The 22,311-nt window shown below is 25.9% G+C and overlaps 2 protein-coding genes across 10 annotated transcripts; one reads left to right on the forward strand and one right to left on the reverse strand.

The window, feature by feature from the left end:
* The first annotated feature begins 229 nt into the window (after positions 1–229).
* TBC1D23 (TBC1 domain family member 23) lies at positions 230–18,436 on the forward strand. Of its 8 annotated transcripts, none has more exons than XM_089227907.1 (15): positions 6,163–6,475; positions 6,948–6,993; positions 13,132–13,220; positions 13,283–13,329; positions 13,400–13,611; positions 13,682–14,004; positions 14,078–14,202; positions 14,259–14,409; positions 14,465–14,671; positions 15,446–15,662; positions 15,756–15,903; positions 15,967–16,136; positions 16,196–16,310; positions 16,406–16,582; positions 17,521–18,436. In XM_089227907.1, the coding sequence occupies exons 4-15, from the start codon at positions 13,304–13,306 to the stop codon at positions 17,600–17,602; spliced, it is 1,953 nt and encodes a 650-aa protein (XP_089084033.1). In that variant the 5' UTR covers positions 6,163–6,475; positions 6,948–6,993; positions 13,132–13,220; positions 13,283–13,303; the 3' UTR covers positions 17,603–18,436. The 8 variants fall into 8 exon arrangements, with proteins under 8 accessions (XP_089084034.1, XP_089084035.1, XP_089084033.1 ...); XM_015521383.2 differs by having other exon boundaries at positions 13,132–13,192; XM_089227908.1 differs by lacking the exons at positions 6,163–6,475; positions 6,948–6,993 and adding an exon at positions 230–716.
* Positions 18,437–19,406: 970 nt separating this feature from the next.
* Positions 19,407–22,306, reverse strand: LOC107171146 (uncharacterized). 2 transcript variants are annotated; one of them, XM_015521376.2, is made up of 5 exons: positions 22,155–22,306; positions 21,922–22,024; positions 21,720–21,863; positions 21,492–21,653; positions 19,407–20,525 (listed from the first exon to the last, which is right to left on the reverse strand). In XM_015521376.2, exons 2-5 carry the CDS (start codon positions 21,946–21,948, stop codon positions 20,436–20,438), a joined length of 423 nt encoding a protein of 140 aa, XP_015376862.1. In that variant the 5' UTR covers positions 21,949–22,024; positions 22,155–22,306; the 3' UTR covers positions 19,407–20,435. The 2 variants fall into 2 exon arrangements, with proteins under 2 accessions (XP_015376862.1, XP_015376863.1); XM_015521377.2 differs by lacking the exon at positions 21,922–22,024 and having other exon boundaries at positions 22,025–22,165.
* Positions 22,307–22,311: the final 5 nt, after the last annotated feature.

Below are 22,311 nucleotides of genomic sequence, written 5' to 3' on the forward strand. Positions count from 1 at the left end.
TCTCCCGATCGCGGTGGATCTGCAGTGCAGCCAACCTAACGGTCGTTGTCGTTGGGCTGTCTGTTCGATCACAGAACAATAATATTGCAGTGTTGGGACGCGGCATTAACATGTCCTACCAATTAGTACCAAGACCGGAATAGTGAATACCCACTGCCACTGACCACTACAGACGAGACGTGACGACACAGTCGTGCACTTGCTTTCCGCTAAGCACTTTTGGCGGGACGTTTGACGACGTTGATCGACGTGGTCACGTCTCACGTCAGTACGTCACAGCAACATTATTCCAATGCGGCAATGCAGCGGTAGTTGACTTGCGCTGTGATGCCGTAACGAAGAGCCTTTGAATTTAATTTTTTATACTATTATTATTATTTTAATGTTATCGAAACGTCATTATTTGTACGGCACGATAAGTGGCATAAGACTTATACGAGTGGTACGACGACTACGACACCGTTTAGTGTTTACTCTGGTCACATGAAAATTAATTAATTAAACATTCACACACATGAACACGTTACCACAGTACCACTATACCATAGCCTATATAGAAACCTATAATCTTACGTCCTATAACTACCTACAATTTAATATATTGATTTATATTTTTTATTAAACGTTACGGCGACCCTTCACTGTGCATCGAAACAGAAACGTCAAACTCTAATTCAATCCATTCGAGTATAATGTTCGCCGTTCGCAATATGTAGGTAAGCGAGAATATAATATTAATAAATGTTATGGATGAAATATTATGTCACATCTATATAACAGTTATTATAAACTTAAAACTATATAATATATTATAATAAATCATAATAAACAATAATATTTTTAGGTAGGTATATGTGCAGATGTTATATTGTTTTATGCAATGTATTTACCTACTAGAAAATAGAAATACTAACTTTTATGTTTTTGCTTTAATCATTAATTGTTTACAACAAAGAACAATTCATTATACTTACTTTAAAACCATAATATATTGATTACCATATTATGATGTTTACAATTTGTTAAAATATATACTTCAGACGACCATAAAAATCGAAAGTTTCATACGCTTATAAATTGCTCAACATGAGTCAAAGTATTTTGAAGATCGTGTGGTGTAAAAAAAATCTAGTATAAAAATTCAGCTGAGTTCAATGTATATTTTTTTAGAGCTAAACTAAAAACCAAAATTGATTTTTTCAAAAACAGATTTAAATCGTTTTCCCTTTTCGTTTTGGTTTTCTCAGCGGTTTTGAAAGCTACTGAAAATTTTATTTTCCAAACGCGCCAAATTGCAAATAGTTTCACTTTCCCACCAGAAAAGATACTAAAGTTGAAAATCGAAGAATTATTTCGATTATTTATTTTGTATATTGTACCTATCACCTATGTATTATACACACACAAAAAAAAATATAATTTTGTTATTATTCATTTTGTAAAATACCCATCCTTGTAAAACCAACACGTATTCATTGCTCAGATGATAATCAGATAAAAAGGTTAAATACAAATAGTTTATTTAAAAAGTCAAAAAATATCAATATTATAACTTGACTGAAATTCGTTGATACCTACTTTTTCAAACTGTGTAAAATTATGTATTTATTTTTTTGAAAATACAAAAATGTAGTGGTATATTAATAATCACTTTGTATAAATTATATTTACTTTGTATAATGTATGAATGTATTTTAATGTTACATTAGATAAATTTAAAAAACAGTAATATTTAAATATATTATATTATTTAATATTTACTAAAATACGATTGCCGATTGGTGAAAGTGTATGACTCAGTCACTCAGACTCTCAACAGACAATATAACAACAGTTATATATTTAGGTGGGAGGTTAATGGGTCAGCTAATCTATAGATTATACTGTTAGTAGGTATCCGTTAAAAAAAACGATAAAAAGTTGGTTATTTTAATGGGTCGCTGTAAACTGAGGCACATTTTTAATTTTTTATGTAAATTGCGGCCTGGGTATAATTTTTATTACCTAGGTACCCAAATATTTTTTTATTTATAAGTAATAATTACGTCCAAGGCTTTTTTTGAAAAATCCATATTTTCCTTCTCATTTTTCAGACTTAGGACTACCACTATAATTGACCAATATTGGTTTTGCTGTTTTTTTTATTTTTAATTAAAAAATATATTATTAGAAATTAGTAAAAATGTGTAATACATATATAATAATATAGTAATACCATCAGTGGCGGACTGGACGACCGGGATACCGGGACAAAAATTCCCCAAAGTTGGAAATTTTTGGGGATCAAGAGAAGGGTGAGAACTGATCCTGGGATGAAGGCAATCACCCACCCTTCCTTGATGCCGTCCCTGTAAATAATTAATACAGCAATATATTTTGATGAACTATTAAAAACGTTATATAAGTATTTATTGACAATAACCTAACCCGCGCGGCCACGCGTTCCTTTTTACAACAGGAACGAGGAACGGGAACGAGTTCCTGGAAAGTTGAAACTTTTCCAACACTGATATATTCTTTAATTTACTACATTAAAGTTCCTTCAAAAATATTAATTGGCGACTCCTGAGTCCTGATGTATGTGATTTGACTGATCGTGGTCCTAATAATAGTGCTTATTTTCGGAAAATAGTCAATGTTTATCTATACAAAATAGATGAAATCATCTAATCTATATTTTATATAAAGTGTACCGTGACTTACCTATAATAGATAATAATTAAGCTAATAATTATGATGTTGATGCTGTAACAATAAAAAAAAATAATAATAAATAATAACAATGTGCTGGAATGGAAAAAAAAGTTAAGTAATCAATGGTCCAGATTTTTTAAAAACCTTAAAGTTCATAAACTATTATAATTTTATTAACTTTATAGAGGTTTTACGCTTGTACTACAGGGCACAGGAACAGTTGTAACTTGTTAGCATAACTGGTATTTATTTATGCATAAAATAGCTAAATAGGTATTACTCATATTATTACTTAGTAATACAATATTATCCAATCCTGTGTACAGTAATTTTCAATGTTTTACCGCAGTTTCTTTAGAGTAATGTTTCCTACCTAAACATCTATATTTTTTTTTGCTTTTAAAATGTCAATTAGATTTATGTTATATGCGTCATTGTCCTCAGATACATGGTCCTCAGACCATATAGATTATGGAGATCATCAGTGGCGTGGCGAACTAATGAATTTTAGAGGCAAGTAATATATTTTTCTATGACCTGCACTCACCCACCTACGAGCATATAAAGGGTGTCCCAAAGAAATTTGACATTCTGGCAAATGAAATAACTTTTGTTCTAATCAATATTTTTTAAAAATTTCTTTTAAATATAATCCATAGACACTTGCACTACATTAATTTTAGAATACATTTTTTATTTTTTAATACTGAAAATAAAAAACTTAAAAATTGATAAAAAATGTTTTCGGAATATTCAATATAGCCAATTTGTAAATCTGATTTTTAGAAAAATGTATGTGGTAAAAACACTTATTTAAGTCAAAAGGCTGATTTTTTAAAAAATTTTTAAATATCAATATTTTCGTTAGGTAAATTATAGTAATTTATAGTTTATACATCACAATATCACATATTATTAAAATAAATACGATATAAAAAAATAATTAGATTTTAACATGCACTTATTTAAAAATGTTCTTATAAAATATTTAAAAAATACTTTATTACTATTTGAAATTACAAGGTTTCTGACATAAACTAGATCGTAATTTACTAAACGAAAATATTGAAATTTAAAATAATTGTAAAAATCAGCCATTTGACTTAAATAAGTGTTTTTACTATATACATTTTTCTAAAAATCAGATTTACAAATTGGCTATATTGAATATTTCGAAAAATTTTTTTATCAATTTTTAAGTTTTTTATTTTCAGTATTAAAAAATAAAAAATGTAGCGCAAGTATCTATGAATTATATTTAAAAGAAATTTTTTTAAAATATTGATTATAGAACAAAAGTTATTTCATTTGTCAGAATGTCAGATCTCTGTGGGACACCCTGTATTCTTGAACAATGAACACTGGGCTTATAATTCATACCTCTTACTTAACAGTGTCATATAAAAAATATTACATGGGGAAATTGTCTCTTTTAAACAATTTTAAAACTATATTGTCCATATTATAAGATTAATTTTTAAAAAAAATGGAGAGGCGGCCGGCCATCGTGGAGATCATGATAATAGAGAGAAAAATTGTATTATATCTTAAAAATGAATATATTAATAGCTAATAAAAATAAATGTACACATAGGTACAATAATTATAATATATTTTTTTTATTATTATAATTAACTCTTAACAATCAACAGACCTTTTAAACAGAAAATAATATACAGAAAATTTGAATATAATCTTACTAATTTGGATTTTTGAATTGGTTTACGCTCATGAAATCATAAAACATATTACATTTTCAGGAATAGTGCTAATTAATAGAACTATGATCTATAGTTGGTTATAAAAATGAAATATTGATTATAAATAAATATATTGAGACTGGCTTAGACTTTTTTAAATATTTTATCAAAGTTTGACAAAAATTATGCAAATTTTATGTATAGATATTGAAAGTTTATGAAACATTCTTTTTTGTCAAGAATTTATCAAAAAAATAGTGGTTTGTAATCAGTTCTTACGTTTTAAATTAATTTACTCCAAAAAAATACCAATATTTCCAAAAATTGTAAAAAATAAACAAATTGACTTAAATAAACTCTCTAACATACAATTTGTCTAATTTAATAAAATAAATAGTTTATTATTTTTGTTATTAATATAACATAGGTACCTACTACTAATAATGTAGGTAGATACTTGTAAAACAAAAATGTTTTCATTTCTCAGGTTTTTCTGTTACATCCTGTAGTTTAGCGTAAAACATGTAAAGTGTTCTCAAATTGTTAAACACCCTGTATATAGTTGTAACTTGTAAATAAAATAGTCTCATAGTTATCTTTATGGGTTATACATGTTTACTTAGTTTTGTCATTATATGGATTGGAATATTGGATATACCAACCGTAAACGTCACATCGTATCTTGCATCTGATAATTGCAACTTTCCACTAATATACCATCGGAAAATATTTCCCTGGTTATGTCGGTTATGTCGGTTATGATAATGTACTATCTAGTTAAAAGAGCGAGTTTTACAGTTACATGACTAGATAATTTATTATAAAACCTGGTAGTTGGTATAATATGTCACCTACAGCCAGTGCATTGATTTGAACGAAATACTTAACAGGCTAATTGAAATCTTTTCTAATCCTTTTTAGGTTAAAATTTAAGTTATTATTAGGGTCTGAATTAAAATTCCATAAAAATTACCAAAAAATATGCTCTAAAACATGTTATTTCAACACAATTATTCCCTTAAAAACATGATTACGATTTTTTTTTTTTATAGGAACTAAACTTACAAGATCTTCAAGAAAACGATGGTTTAACATTCAGCATTTTTATCACCTTTTTATCTTAACTAAACTTAACTAAAAAGTAACGACAATACAAAGACAAATTATCAAACTTAGGCACGCTTATAATATGGGAAATAATTGTGATCGCGATGTATCTCCTAGTGACTTATAATAAATTTTTTTTTTTAGTCTCACTCCACTAATTTGTATGACACTTTATCAGGTAATTACTGGAAATATATATTAAGACGTTATCGATTATTCGTTTGCATATATATTATATAGGTATTAAACGATTTGACGTTTGGCGTATAAAAAAAAAAAAATACCTATAAGAAATAGTTAAAACTTAAAAACTATGATATGTATTGGTTTCTCTCAAATTTGTTATTAAGGTACATATATTAACATCATGCTCCATTTCTGAAACATCCAATTATATCTATCAATTTTAATTCTAAATTTTAAAATAAAATCAACCATATAATCTAGTTCAAATATTAAAACTACAGTGTAATATACTGTAATACCACCTATATAACGCAGTAGTAATCTGGTTATTAAGTTATTGTATTTTTTCTATGGTATCATATCATGCAATGCTTTTATTACTTATAATTTGAATGCATTAAATTATTTTTATTGTAAAATATAATCAGTTAACACTTGACATCATTGAATGTGATACGTGTAGGTAATAGGTATTATGAACGGCTCTACAAATGTGAAATACAAAAATGTTAATGAATACAAAACATAATATTAACATGCAAACAATAATTAATCATTTGTTCGTATTAATTGTGTTTCTTGTCTAAATTTAATATTTTTATAGATGAACAATTTTTGCAAGTGTAAATAAATTTAGATTTTAGATTCATATTGGTTATTACTGTGGTTTCAAATAGTCTATTTTATTTATAATGAAATTATATATTTTTTTTATTGTATACTGCAGTTGACCAATGACCATGATATATTTTATTGTTACACGTTGAATATCACCGCCATAATAATATGTGAGTACCTTACCTATACTGTCAACTTTACTTAGGTACCTACCAATAGTTGCAGGGTTTTTAACTTTAAAATATATGTTTTTTTTCTTCATATTTTCATATTTTCTTAAACTTATTAGTTGTATAAAAATTGTTGTTTGTAATAGATAATAAGATAACCATTGTATTTTTATATATATAAATATATACATACTATTTGCAATATACTATAGGTACTTGGTACTTCAGCTTTGAAGTTAATTTTTATTAAATCCAAAATCTGAAATTTAAATTATAAACATTATATAGTATACTAAATCGAATATATTTAAAATATACTATACCTACTACCTACATCTACATAATATTGTACCTACTAGGTATCTGTAATGTATATAAATTAATATACCAAAACCTAATAGTAGATTCCTAATATATAATATATATTATATTTATATAGTATAGTTTGTATTACTGAATGTACTGTTTGTAGATACATGAGGATATTGATAGAATGTTTTGCTATCGAGGTCAGTAAGGTCAGTTGAATATCATCGTCTGTAAGTAATTTAAACTATCAAGACCACACCCGCTTGTGTTGTCTCTGTCTTAAAAAAAGATACACCATGGACAATTTTACGTCCACAATAATAATAAACTTTACTCTGTAATTTCTAAAATTAGAGTGAAATGATCTATTATAAAATGTAAAGGTATTATTATTATTTTATTATTAAAAGTATTATATTTAGTATAAATATTTGTATTAATTTACATGTATGTATACATTTCTATTTTTAGATGTAAATAAATAAATAAATTTAGGACATATACATTTTATATATTTTTTATTTTAAAGCACATTATGAGTATTTTATGATCTACAAATATAATTTACAATATTAAAATATACCTATTTAAGGCTATAACTCGGTTTAAAATTAAAATATTGGACAAATCCTATATAAGATTCTCTCGAGCCTAGTGTCTAGATAAAACTTATAAATAATACTTACCGTTAAATTTTACAACAGACCTATCTCATTCTAATTTTAGAAATTACAGAATAAAATGTGTTATTGTGAACGTAAAATTTGTCACATTTCACACTTGTAAGATAGAGACAACAGATGCGGGTGTAGTGTCTTCACCTAATAAATAGGTGGAAGTATTGTGCTAAACAGCTCCCATCATCCGGTCCTAGTTTTGTCTCGATAAAAAAAAAGGTACCTAATATATTATTATATTATTAGTACTAGCTGCAGATCCCGTGGACTTTGTTACGTGTAAAAAGTAGGAACTCTTAAAAATTAGGATTGTTCAACTCCTTTTAGGTGTAGCTCGCTGCAGTATAAGCCAGTAAGTGCTATTTACTTTGGTAGACAATGTTCAAAAATTCTATTTGACAGTTGTATCTAGTGGCGTACATAGAGGTAGGGTTCTAAGGTTCTGACCCCCCCTCAATTTTTTTCCTTTCATATAAAAATTGTATTTACCACCATTTCAATACACAGAATCGATCAATTGGTGGTAAGTTTTAATAGATATAATTGTTTTATATTTAAATTGTTAATTTACCATTAATTATAATTTGTTACAAGTTAGTGTGTGTTCAGTGTTGTATTTCCCAGTTAACATTCTAAATTAGTGTTTAAGGTGGCAATTTCTCAAGGGCGGCAAATAATTTTTAAAATGTTTTATTTTAAGTAATAATGGAAACTATTATAATTGTACGCTTTAATAAAATTTTAAACTAGAAAAATATTTATATTAAAAGGTCGTAATGTGTTTGGTGCTTAAAGCTGCACAATGATTAAATTCGGCACTGGTTTCGCTTCTGGTTGTATATACCTGCAGATCTAGTGATCCACCCGAATAACCAATAACAACCTGCAATAATAAATAAATACTAGTTTCTACCAATTATTTCTCGTATAACCAATAGTAACCATTTATAAACAAAAACTCACCAAAAATCTTAAAATCCCTGTTTGAGCCCATCCCCGGATGATAGTAGGAAGGTGGAATATATTTTACAGCCTATTTTCATCCCTACTGACCCTACCATAATATATACAAAAACAATTTCATCCGAATTGATCGAGCCTTTAGGGAAGATACTAACACTGTGACACGAGAATTTTATATAATAGATTGATACTACAATATGATGGTGCCTGTTCAATGACGTCATAGGCGTGTCCACGGGTTTCGCCTGTCATGCAGATGCATAACCCAATGACTATAAATATTCTATAAACCTTGAGCATAACCTGCGAATTTTGATCAAACTTACATTGTAAAAAAATTATTATCGTTAAAAATTATTATTATATTTTATATATTATATTATATATATATATACCTATATTATGTACTTGGTAAAAACTTCATTGATATTGATTTAATAAACTCAAATCGAGTAATAATAACATTACTGGCGTATTTGGTCATTTGCTCCCTTAGGTTTTGTTCCTTATCGAAGGTACGATGTTACAAAGTTATCGACTTTTATTGACTGTGAGTGCTTTGGTATTGTTAAGTGTGTATCGTTATTTTATCGTTGGGGAAAAAAATAATTATATAATTAATAAAAATGCATGTCGCTATTTTCAAAATCATGTATGCATGCAGTCAATGAATGTCCACTAATCACAAATAAAAATGTTATAGTGCATATTTTTAAATTTTAAATACATATAAATCGTTTTTCCCTGAGACTCAATTTACCGAATTAGGGTCATTTGGGACTCAATTTACCAATCCCGGAGAAATTCTAAAAATCAAACAATCACTTTTATATTTATCCAAGATATTAAAAATCATCTATAATGGAAGATACCTATTTTAAATCTTTCTATTTTTCAATTACATTTTAGTAGTCATAATGATTTGTATTGTAATTCAATTTGTTCGACTTCCTAGAAAAATATAAAATTGTAATACTGAGGTAGGTATACCTACCGTAATTATTTAGCTCATCAATGTGATGATCGAAACATATTTTCTAAAAAATAAAGCTATTTTTACACTAAAATGTGCTGTTTTCATATAAAGTTATGCAAGAGTTATATCAAGATAAAAATGTATCTAGAAATTAGCATGCGATCAATGCGATTTGTTTTTTTTCTTCAGTTATATATATGGGATGGTCAAACTTTTCTACTATCATATTATGTAAATAATAACTTAAAATACGATATACCTAACATAATGAAATATCGTACATGTCTATCGAATGGTATTGTATTATTTATATTCGAAACAGAGATGATAAGCATGAATAAGCTGTCAGAAACCCTCCCTCGGACTCGGACAAATTAAAAATTAAAATGCATGATAACATCTAAGTGATAAGTCTAATTTAATCAACCCCTTGTAATATGCATAGTATGTTCCCAGTGTAGATTTAGTTAAAATGCAATTCAGCTAATATGACTATAATCATCGAGGTTTTATTCAATAATAATAAAAAAAAAAAAAACAAAAAAAAAACGGGAAAGTGGATGTCACTCTGCTGTACAGTGTACAGTAGGTTACAATAAGTGGGTTACTGTAATATATGGAATTAAATTTGAATCCAATGATATTATATCATTGTATGCGAAAAACGATTCTGAGCGAAGACGGTTTATCTGTCTAGGATATATTATAGATTATTAAAATTTTTCAAATCTTAGATTTAAAATAAAACTTTTTTATGAATTTTCTAGCTTAAAATAATTTGCGAATTTTCGTGATTTTTACGTATGTTGTCAAAATTAAAATTTGGTTGCTTGAAAAAAAAATTGTGACTATGTATTTCTTTTATTTTTCAACTGCTATTTTAAAAATATTTTAGGAGCCTTGTATTAAATTTTCAAATCTTGGATATAAAAGGAAATTTTTTTATGAATTTCTAGCGTAAAATAATTTGCGAATTTTTACGTATTTTGTCAAAATTCAAACTTTGAATGCTTATAAAAAAAAATCGTGCCTATGTATTTTTAATATTTTTTAACTGCTATTGTTAAAATGTTTTAGAAGCCTTGTATTAAATTTTCAAGCTTTTCTACCCAAGAAATAATTTTTTATCGATATTTATAGAAAAAAAAACTAAAAAAGTTGAAAAATTAAAATATCAGTAAACAGCTCAAAACAAATCAAAATATTTTGAAAATGTTATAAAATTTTATAAAATATATAAAATGAATATATAAACACTCAGTGAAAATGTCAAGTATCTGCGGTCATTTGTTTTAGAGTTACACCAAAATAAGAAAATCGCTAAATGTGAAATTCAGTGAAAATCCAATGTTGTAAAAATTTAAATTTCAAATGCTCATATAAAAATTTAATTTGAATTTCCGGCGGACTTTTTATTTGTGATAAAGATTGAAAAACTTGTAAGGAAACTTGTATGTCTTGTAAATTTTTAAATCTTAGATTTAAAAAGAAAATTTTTTATGAATTTCTAGCTTAAAATAATTTGCGAATTTTTGTGATTTTACGTATTTTGTCAAAATTCAAACTTTGAATGCTTATAAAAAAAAATTGTGACTATGAATTTATTTTATTTTTCAACTGCTATTGTAACAATATGTTAAGGGCCTTGTATTAAATTTTTAAGCTTTTCTGCCTAACAAATAAATTTTTATCGATATTAATTTAAAAAAAAACTAATAATGATCGAAAATTGCAAATACCTATGAATAGTTCAACTTATATAAACATTCGGTGAAAATTTCATGTATCTATTTTTTTCATGGTCATTTGTTTTAAAGTTACATCAAAAACCAAAATCGATTTTGTCGAAAACTGATTGAGCGTAAAATTTCCCGTTTTTCCCTTAATTTTTAGTTTGTTTTTCTACTTTTGACCCCCCTAAGTACTAACTAGATTCACTTTCTGATCGAACGAGGTACTGAAGTCAAAATTCTAAGCACTTTTACTGCCTCAAAACGTGATGACAGACACACACACACAAAACAAAAATAACACACATCATGGTAAAATCAATACATTTATCGCTCCGCTCAGAATCTAAAATATGAAATCTAAAATAAAACATTGTATGTAATAATAATAGTGTGGGATATTTGAATGTATAATATTATAGCTATTGTATCTTTCGTGGATTAATTATACCACGGTCCACGGTCTTAGTCGGTAGACTTATATATGTGATTATAATATGTGTATACGAGATACGACCTAATAAATGATAACTACCTTATTGTAAAATCATGCATAAAATATTATTTTTAATTTTATACAAAAGAATTTTAAATCTTCAAGTACAATTAATAAAATAATATCCCCATTGCTATTTATCATCATTCATCGTATATACACCGTATTTTCAATATATGCCCACAGTAAAGTTGTACACTTGTACCTATAGTAATATTATAAAATGAATTTTTTTTTCGCGTAGATGTATATTCATTTTTTTTTTTATATTGTTTTGACTGTTTTGAGTATACACTATACACCCTACACCCCCCTGATTATCACGTATTCTCTGTACTATATAATATATATATATATATATTCCTTTTAGCCTATAATATAGGCATTTCATACTATAAATATTGTATGTTTTATACTATTATATATTTTATACCTACTTAGTTTACTACTAAACTACTTCACCACCTATGGATTTAAGTTTGTTTTTACGTCTTGTGATTTTAACTTGTTATAATGTGGTTGACGCGTAGGTAATAGCATTGATTGATATATCATATATATATATATATATAATTATTATATATATGTACCTATATAGTATTTTTAACACTTATTTATAATCAGTGGTAATTGCCAATAGGTATGCACAATGCACTAATTATTGTGTATTGACTAATGTCAAATAAATGCTATTGTCATATTGTCATATTGTCATCGTGTCAGTAAAATTCCCGACCTTCATGTAGTTCAACATTTTCAGATCACTGATCAGCATCTATTATTCAATTAAAATTTAAATGCATCCGTATACCATTACTTCGTAATTTATTTAAATTTAATTATTTTAGTCAGAAACTTATCAGTTATCACTGTAAGCGATAGCTATTAATTTTGATTTCAAACAATAGATATTATGTAATATTCGTTGGAATGCCTATCCCGGGTTTTCATTTTGAAAAAATAATCGAGTTGCTTATTATATATTTATATAGGTACTATGTAACTGCCAAAAAGTATTTGAAGACTCACAGTGCACATTTTTAATTATTGTATTAGGTATCTACTTGGCATTTACCATTTAATAGAATATAGTTATTATCTCTATCCTATGCTACATGCCTACATAGAATATTCTAAATTTCTAAAGCTTATTTATGCCACGAGTATAGATTCTATCTATATTCTATAGCCGTACCTATGCTAATTGCTAGTAACTAGTAAGTTATGCGGATTATCATAATAACTAAAAAGTAATCTTGTTTATATTTTGTAATTTTTTACTATTTATTTTGTACATTAATGCCAACCTAATACCTATAATTACATTTAGACAAATAGGTGCTGATAAAAGACTTATCATGTAACTAAAAAATAATGATAAATATTAAATACATATTAGATAACATTATTTAACTGTTGTACTGTAATAAATAATATTACATTTCAGAAAAACGCACTTCTATTAGTTCTATTATAATTGTTTTTTTACTTTTAAATGTTTTCAGATCATGCTTAACTTGATTTTATGATAAATCTCTAGTGCTGAAGTATATTTGTTATATGAAGGTATTTGATCATTAATTATTAAAGTACTGTAAGTTAACAATATAACAGCTATGTTTTCTTCTCAAATTTATTCAATACATTATTTGCTAGTCTAGATAAATAGGATTTAAGATGTCTGAAGAAGAAGACGAAGGATGGTATGTATTCACAAGATTCATAATGTTATATTAGCTAATAATATGATAATGATGATTTATCTATATGTAGGATGAAAGCGTTAGAAAAAGCACTTTGTGAAAAAGATGAATCCCCACTTAGTGACGAATCAGAGCATTTTACTGTAATTGCTAATGAATGTAGGGGTCAGATGTGGCGTCAGTTACTGACTCGTGATGATGATACTATTCAAACTTTGTTAGATGAGAGACCAATTATAAAAAACATAGAACAGTTAGAGGTTGACTGTCAAATGTTAATTGGTTTGTGAATAAACTAATGTTACGGAAGCATTAAATATATTTTAATATATTTTTTCTTAAATATATTTAGCTTCTTTAGAAATTGAAGATGAAGATGAAAAATTAAACTGTTTGTCAGACACTGAAGCTATATTGCTAACAATGTGTAAAATATATAATACAGATACATATGATATAAGTAAGAGATGGTCATCAATAATTCGGCCAATTATATCATTAAAACTACCACGAATTGATACTTATACCATGTTCCGTGCGATTGATGAAGAGTACTTAGCTAAACATCAAGACTGTTACCATTTAATAAGGATATTATTATTATATCATGATCCAGAATTGTGTAACTTACTAGATTCTTTGAAATTGGGACCAGAACTTTATAGTGACTCATGGGTATCTGTTAATCTACCAGAATAATATAATAGTGCTCAATAACTACAAATTTTAATTTTTTTTTGTTATTTAGATACAGACTTTATTTTCGGAAACATGTTCTTTAGAAGTAATTTTAACTATTTGGGATTTATACTTAGCAAAAAAGGACAGGTTTTTTATATTTTTCTTGGCTTTAGTATTCATCATTAATGCAAGGTAAATATTTTTATATCAAATATTTGCTAAGTCTACAGTTTTAAATATTTTATCAGGGATCATATATTTTCATTAAAACATCAACCCAAAACACAACTGATTGAAATTCTTGGGAATTTGCCATCGCAATTGGCTATAGATGATATAAGTGATTTTTGGTCTTTGGCAGAATATTATGATAAACAAACACCTTCATCTTTTATAAAAGTATGTAATTAAATATTTGTGATACGTAATGTTTAATATTTGGGATGATTTTTAGGATGTTGCTGGTTATATTTTTGACCCAAAGCTGCAAGATAAAGGAATTTCACAAATGTTATGCCTTCCAATCAGTGTAACTGAATTAGTATCTCATACAAACAAAACAGTGACAAACAGCTTGAAATTTTTCGTTATGGATTGCCGACCCGCTGAACAATACAATGCTGGACATTTGCCTATTGCCTTTCCATTGGATAGTACTTTAGTATGCGCTGTTATTAATGTTTTTATTTACTATATGAAAAGCTTGCTGCAAAAGCCAGACTAGTACACCTAAATGATTTGAAAATTTTACTTACAATTTTGAATCCTATGAAAGATACTGGACACGTTTGGACACCATTGATTTATCTATGTTCTATATTATACAATTCATATAATATGTAATGAACTTCACTCAACATTGACTAATTTTGTCTCCTCTTCACAATTATATATTTTTTTTCAAAATTATTTGTATTACAGTAGAACTCACTATTATCCAAAATACTATTTATGTAGCCGAATAACAATAAGCATTTTAGCACTTTTACATGTATTCATCATGAAGACATATAGTTTTATAAAAGAAATTAATAGTATAGTAATTCAGTATTAATAATAATGAATAATAAACATCAATATATCATATAATATTATTATGTATGTATGAACATATTACAGTTTTCCCTGTCCCAATTTGATCAGAGGATCGATTTTCTAGACACTATATTTTGAAATAATCAAGCTGTAGAATAAATGCATTCTATATAATATATTTATTTACTATACAAAAATATGATCATTCTTGCATCAAAAATAGCAAATCAACTAAGTATTTAATATAAAAACTACTTAAATCTAGTTGTTGCACTCACTTATAGGCATTATTCCATAAAACATGGACTTGTCTGTTTTTGCTGTAAGATTTTCATATAAGGTATAAGATTTAATTTTAAAAATAATGTTTAAACTTTAATTTGTATTTTGCTTTTTAAAGCTTTTAGAAGATCCTGATTCTTTTTGGATTGCGGTTGAAGGGTTATTATCATGTCAAAAGCAGAGCTTTGTTGAGGGCCGTTCAGGGGGAGGAGAACATTGGTGTTTTTCAGGTTGTGGTAGTGGTTTAGATGCTAACCAAAACACTCATATGGTTGTTTCAGCTTTTCTACAAAAACATTCACTCTATGTTTCCATGTTAAATGGTGGCTATCAAGGTTTGTATTTTTCTAAATTAATTAGTTGTATTAATACAAAAAATTATTATTATTTAATTTTATTAATAACCCTCATCATTTCCATTCTAATAGCACTTCATGACTATTTTGAAAAAAACAATATTGATGGCCTGAGTGATCATGATCGTAATAGATGTTCACAGTGTCTATGTAGTCCACATAAAAATAAAGAACGATTAACTCATACAAATTCAACTAATGAATTGTTTTCTAAGCTTGGGTAAGTATTATTCAAAATATTAATGTACATATAAAAATATATGATTAAATATGTAAATCTTAGTGTGGCAATGAGATCAAAATCATTTGAAGTCAAAGGTAAATTAATGGATTTTTTATCAAGTAATAACAATAGTACAAAGAATGAAAAAACAAATGGAGGTAGCAAAAGATACAGAAATATGGCGCCAGTTTTTGCTATAGACGAAGATGATAATAATCAAGAATCAGAAGGTATTTAAAAATGCAATTACAATTTTATTATTAATTAACCTAGTTTAAATTTTAAATAGATGAATTGTATGATGGAGCTCATAATAATAATTTGTCAATGCTATTAAATAAATCCAATGTAATTGCATCATTTGATTGCCAGCATATCAGAAATGATGGAACATTAATTCCAGGGTAATATAATAATTATTATTTGTTATACTGTGTAGCGATTCTTTGTTGAATTTAACTAGAGTTTGATATGATGCTTTTATATTTTTTATCATTAGAAAATTGGTGTTGACAAAAAATAACCTTATAATAGTCGAAGTAGAATCAAAAGATCCTAGTAAAATTTGTTCATTGGTAAATCATTCATTGGGAACTATTTTGAATATTAAATGTCGCAAAAAACGACCGGATTTGATTATTTTTGAATATTCTGGAGCAGAAAAGGATATAGACAGGTTATTATTAATATTTTGTGTATTGAGTTTTTATATGTACAATATGAAAAAAAATAGAGTAATAGTAGTAATAATTTATTTAATACTTTATATACATATTTTAATATTTTAAAGATTCATTTTTTTATAGTGTATGTTGTACAATGATTAATGGCATTTTGTAAAACAATTATTTTCTATTTGTTAAGAACATCTCATACAAGGTCTGTTATCTATATCTCGTACAAATTTAACCTACATATCTAAATCAAGTTCCTACTCCCACCTAATAAGGATAAATAAATTTATTTAACTTCAAATTCAACTAATAAAAAAAATTAAATTGAAGAACATCTAAAAGTTATATTAGTTACATCAAATATAACATTCATATATTCATTATCCCTGTATTTCAAGTATCTAGTGTAGATACCAAGTTACAATTTTTTTTAATTACATTAAAGATCAAAACAAAAATGTTGGATTTAAAAAATATCTATACCTTTAAAGCAGTAATTACCAAACTTATTTTTACTGCTAAAAGTTGTTGCATACTTTTGAGACATGATCTATATTAACTATACTTAATTGTTTGTAAATTTGTTGGTAGAAATCTTCAACAATTTTCATTTTGTTGGATTTTAATGATCGGATATGAGTACCAATCATTTTTGTTTGGTTCTAGTGTTTTGGTGTAAATTGGACCACTTTAAACTAAATTGTTTTTTATAATATAATTCTCATTATTCATTGGTTTAGTAAATAAAAAATCTAAAATGTAGAATTATTTTTTTTTTAAACTATTATTTAGTTAACTTTTAGATATTTTTGTTAACTATTTGTCATCTATTTAGAACAGTTGATGAAATTTTAACTTAAATATTACTACTATTACTCATATTCTATTCAGAAATTAGACAATGTTGTATATTATATTTTATTAATTTGATGGTATATAGGTTCTTAATACCACAATCACAAAAAGCTACTGATGTAATAAGTAAACAAATAATGGATTTCATTGAACGTGATGAAAGCTGATCAATTGTGTATAACTTGCTTTAACAATAGATTACATCAAAAACAATATTCACTAGTTCATTACATATTACATCATACAAATAATAACAATTTTATGAATGTATTGCTTTAATAAAACCCAACTAAAATTGCTCATTAATTAATATGTAAATATGTGTAGCAAAAAAAATCTATTCAAGTGGAAGAAAACCTAATTGTTACAAATTCTGTTTTGCGTGTTGGAAAATGCAATATTTTTTACTTAATGGCTGTCTTTAAATGCCATATTAATGTTACAGTTAATATTAATATTTACAGTTCATTTTTCTTAACTTTCTTGAAATATGTTATCATTTATTTGTTTTCTGTTTAATTTAACTAGATGTGTAAGAATTTTTAATATTGTTATTTTATTTTACATAATGTTTCATTTATATTAAGTTTTTGCAATTATAAAAAATCCTTATTCTCATAACTTTTAAACAATCTATAAATAAAGTGCATTGTTTATCATTTTCATATTCTTCACTTGTTTATCTTTAAGGAGTAAGGACTAATTATTAAATCTATTAATTTAAAGTGCAACTGATGAAGTATTACAGCTATGAGTTATGACCAAATTAACGCATATTATATCATTATAAAAAAATAAAATAATTTTTCAATTTTTAACTTATATTGATATTTATTTTTGTTAGGAAAAAAGTTTATTAATTTTATTAGTTTTATTTATAAATTATTTGAACTATTGATAATTTTTTTTTATATACTGTCTTTAAAGAACATATTTGTAATATTTGTGATAAGTAGGTGTTAATGACTTGTTAATAAATATATATTATTTATATTGAGTTATTTATGTTGTTTCTATCAGTCTATTATAATTTACAATTAATTTTAGTCTAACACATAAGTCATAAATACTCTGTTCAGCGAGGCGCCAAGGACCAAACAAAATTGGTTTTTCTGTGCATCCCACACGACACCCTGCGATAGGGAAAATAGTTTCAATAGCATAGTAACACTAGAAGATGTCTAGAATCGGTTCGTTCTCTCACTGGACAGATCATAGTTCTAAGAGTGTGTTGTATTAATTCAACTAAAATTTTTAATTCAAAATGTAATAGGCAATGGCTTATTACAGTATCTAAAAGAGGATCTAGATACTATTATTTTTAGTGTTACAGACATTTGTGCTCATGATCAATTTGATTTGTTGAACATTTGAAAAATTGCTAATTGTTATAGAACTACTTCATTTTATAAAACAATTAATGGTGATTTTTCAAACTCTTTGGATAATATTTTAATATTCCATTATCTTCAGCTAGTGCAGAAAGCAAGTCCTCTAGTTAAAACATAATTCAAAAGTAGTTCAAAAGCCCTATATTCTAAGTATATTTCTGACTTGGCTTTATTTAAAACAAAAAAGAAGTCAGAAAGTTTAATTTATGAAAAAATTATGTCATGGCTATAAGTAACAGTGATTTAAAATACATTTTTTGAAATACCTAATAAATAAAAACTATGATTAACACAATAATTCACACCTATAAAATAAGAATGTCAAACTGAAAATTTAGTTTTGAGAAAAAGTGGATTGAAGCTTAAAACTAAAATATTTTAAAGAATTCTTAACCCATTTATAAATAATTCAATACTGACACATCTTTTTGGTAACAAAATAATGATGATGAATATAGTGTTTTTTCATTCTATAAAACTAATTTTTACTATTAAAAATAGTCATAACTCAGAATTAATCTCTTGTATAATAGAGTAATTTTTTTTACTAATTTATAATAAAAATGCATACAATGTTACATAAAATAAAAAAACTAGAGTATTTATTTATGTATATTTTACAAATATAAATTTATTTAATTTTATAGAAAAAATATCCTTAGATTAATTTATAAAATATAGTTAATAGTTTAAATGGTAAACAATAAGGCTCAGAAGTTAATGATTTAAATAAATGCAAAAGTCAAATATGAATTAATAAAGGGCATGTAAAGGATTTAAAAATCTTAATAATAACTATTAAAAAAATAGCTGTATGGATCTATTATTATTTGAAATCTTTTAATTTGAAATTTTGAGATAATTAAAATGTAATATGTATCAATTATTATAAACGAGTCATGAATTAAGCAGTACAAATTTGTTTAAGACTAACATGAAATCATAAAATGTCATCTGATAAAAAATAAAATTATTTATTTAGGTTTCTACATTAACTTCTGAGATTTTGTAATTAATAACAATACTTATAATTTTTAATAATAAAGTAATAGTATAATAATTCAAAGAATTGTATTCTTAAATAAAATTTGAAAAAGTTAACAATTATTAGAACATTATCATAAAGTAAGTGGTAATCAATTTTTGTAAATATAATATATAAATATAATAATTCATTAAAATATAATAAATTACTAAAAAAATAATTTTAAAAGTTTTCAATATTAATATTTGTTGAGCTTTTATATTTTTCAAATTCTGTGGTAAGAATAAATATTTTGAGTTTTGATTTGCTTGTCAAAAATATTTATTGATGAATTGACAATTATTTAATTATACGAGAAAAGTTAGCTTAGGTGGATTTTAATACATTTAACATATTGCCATAGACACCAAGGCTTATTTATATAAATAATAAAAATAAAATAATAATTTTATACCATTCAGTGCCTATTCTTGGAGGGATCCAGAAAATACATAAATATTAAAATGTAGAGTAAAGAAAACTTTACAATTTACATACTTTCCAAATATTATCATACCATGCATTTTTAATTGAATAAATTATTAGTATTTTTTTTAAATCAAATAAGTAATGGAAAATGTAAATTTAACACGGTTCTGCTGTTACAATACATTTTGGAGGCTGTTGTGTCCATCCTTTCATATTTTCTTCATTGGCAATTTTTTCCGCATTCATCTAAAAAAATATATTTATTTAATAAATTTTAAACTTAATTTAATAATATATCAAAATAAAAAAAATATGAATTTAAATGCAATCAAGAATTATTATTGCTTTAATAAATAACTCTATGTATACATAAAAATATTAGCAATTACTATTTAGTGTATTAATTTATCTTAGAACAATCAATCTTCTCTAATCTAATCAGTTAAACTAATATTTGGATAAGGTTACGCCTTACAGAAGGATATTGAGCATAGGCGGAAATCTATAGAAATTTCTGGGGGGGGGGGGCTAAATTAACTAAATAAATCTATATTCATATAAAATCACATTTCACATGAAAACTGACAACATTTTGGAGGGGCTATTACAATATAGGGGAGTTAAGCCCCCCCCACATTTCCACCTATGATATAGAGTAAGCCTATATATTAATTACCCAGTAAATTGTATTATTTAATACATACTAACTCGTAATTTTAATGTTTGAGTTGAGTTATAATTAATCAAATTACTATTTCCATTTCAACACTTTATTTGAGAACCAATTATATATTCTAATTTTTAGTTACATAGGTACCGTTTTTGTAAGCAATAATCATCTTCAATAGTGAGAAATTGATTAGATATTCAGAATTAATTTATAAAATTTAGATTTATATACAATAAGTTGGATTTTTCCATCATGTATAGATTCTATGTTATTGTGCATATAATAACTTAAAATATGTTATCAGCCAGCTCAAACAATGAATTAAGTTTTGATTTATGATAATAACATTTGAATAATGATGTTACTTTTAAATGTAATTTAGTTAGCTTAAAAATCAGCCATTGTCTGAGGTCATTCATAGATTAAAGTATAAAACAGAGTATAGCATGACTGATAATGTAAATAGGTAAGGGGTTTAGAAATAATTATAAATAAATAATATAGTAATAATGTTGAATCATTTATAAATGAATAACACTCACTTCTTGCATTATGTTGTTGTGGTAATTTATTTCAAACTGATATTTAGGTGTAGTGATTCCAAAAAAATTAGCCAAAGATTCACCAAGGTAATCAACTGTATTCAATGCACCATAACCAATTACTGCTGATTTTTTTAATAACCATGATGGCCAATTATTAGTCTATATATTCAAAGTTTAAAATCATTCATATATTTATATTAACACTAGTAACACTATAATACTAACAGATTCATTTGAGTTAGGTTTTGATTCTCCTCTCAGTAAATCCGTTTCATCAGTTCCTGCGGTTTCTACACATCCGTCACTAAAATAAGTCTTGCATGGTTCAATTTGTATATTAATGCCTTCCATATCAACAAATGGTTTCTCCTGAAATTAGAAAGTCACAAAACTACTATGTAATAAACAAATTAATGAAAAATAAAACCTTTAACAATATTGGTTTTGAAGACATTGTTCAAATAGTAACAAAGTGTTCGAGTATTTGACAGGCACTGATATGCATACACTTCTTTGAACCGAGTACTGACCTTGTAAAGTCGAGAAATCAATATTATTTGCTTATATTATTCAAAACATTCAGAAGACAGTCGAGTCTTCGAAAAAATGATTATATATTAATTATATACCAGTATAATAATTCTAATAGTTACTACTTACGACTACTACTGTAATAATTTTTTTCAAAAATATCACGCAATCGTAAAAACAACAACATAAACAATTTCTAAATAAGAAATACCGAACGCGTAGATAATAATATATATTATTTCTATGACCGAATGGCAAAATAATGATAATTATCAAGCAACGAGAT

Source organism: Diuraphis noxia, unplaced genomic scaffold (genome assembly GCF_037042655.1).
Source record: "Diuraphis noxia isolate RWA-SAM2 unplaced genomic scaffold, SU_Dnox_SAM2 contig0004, whole genome shotgun sequence".
Classification (NCBI taxonomy): domain Eukaryota; kingdom Metazoa; phylum Arthropoda; class Insecta; order Hemiptera; family Aphididae; genus Diuraphis; species Diuraphis noxia.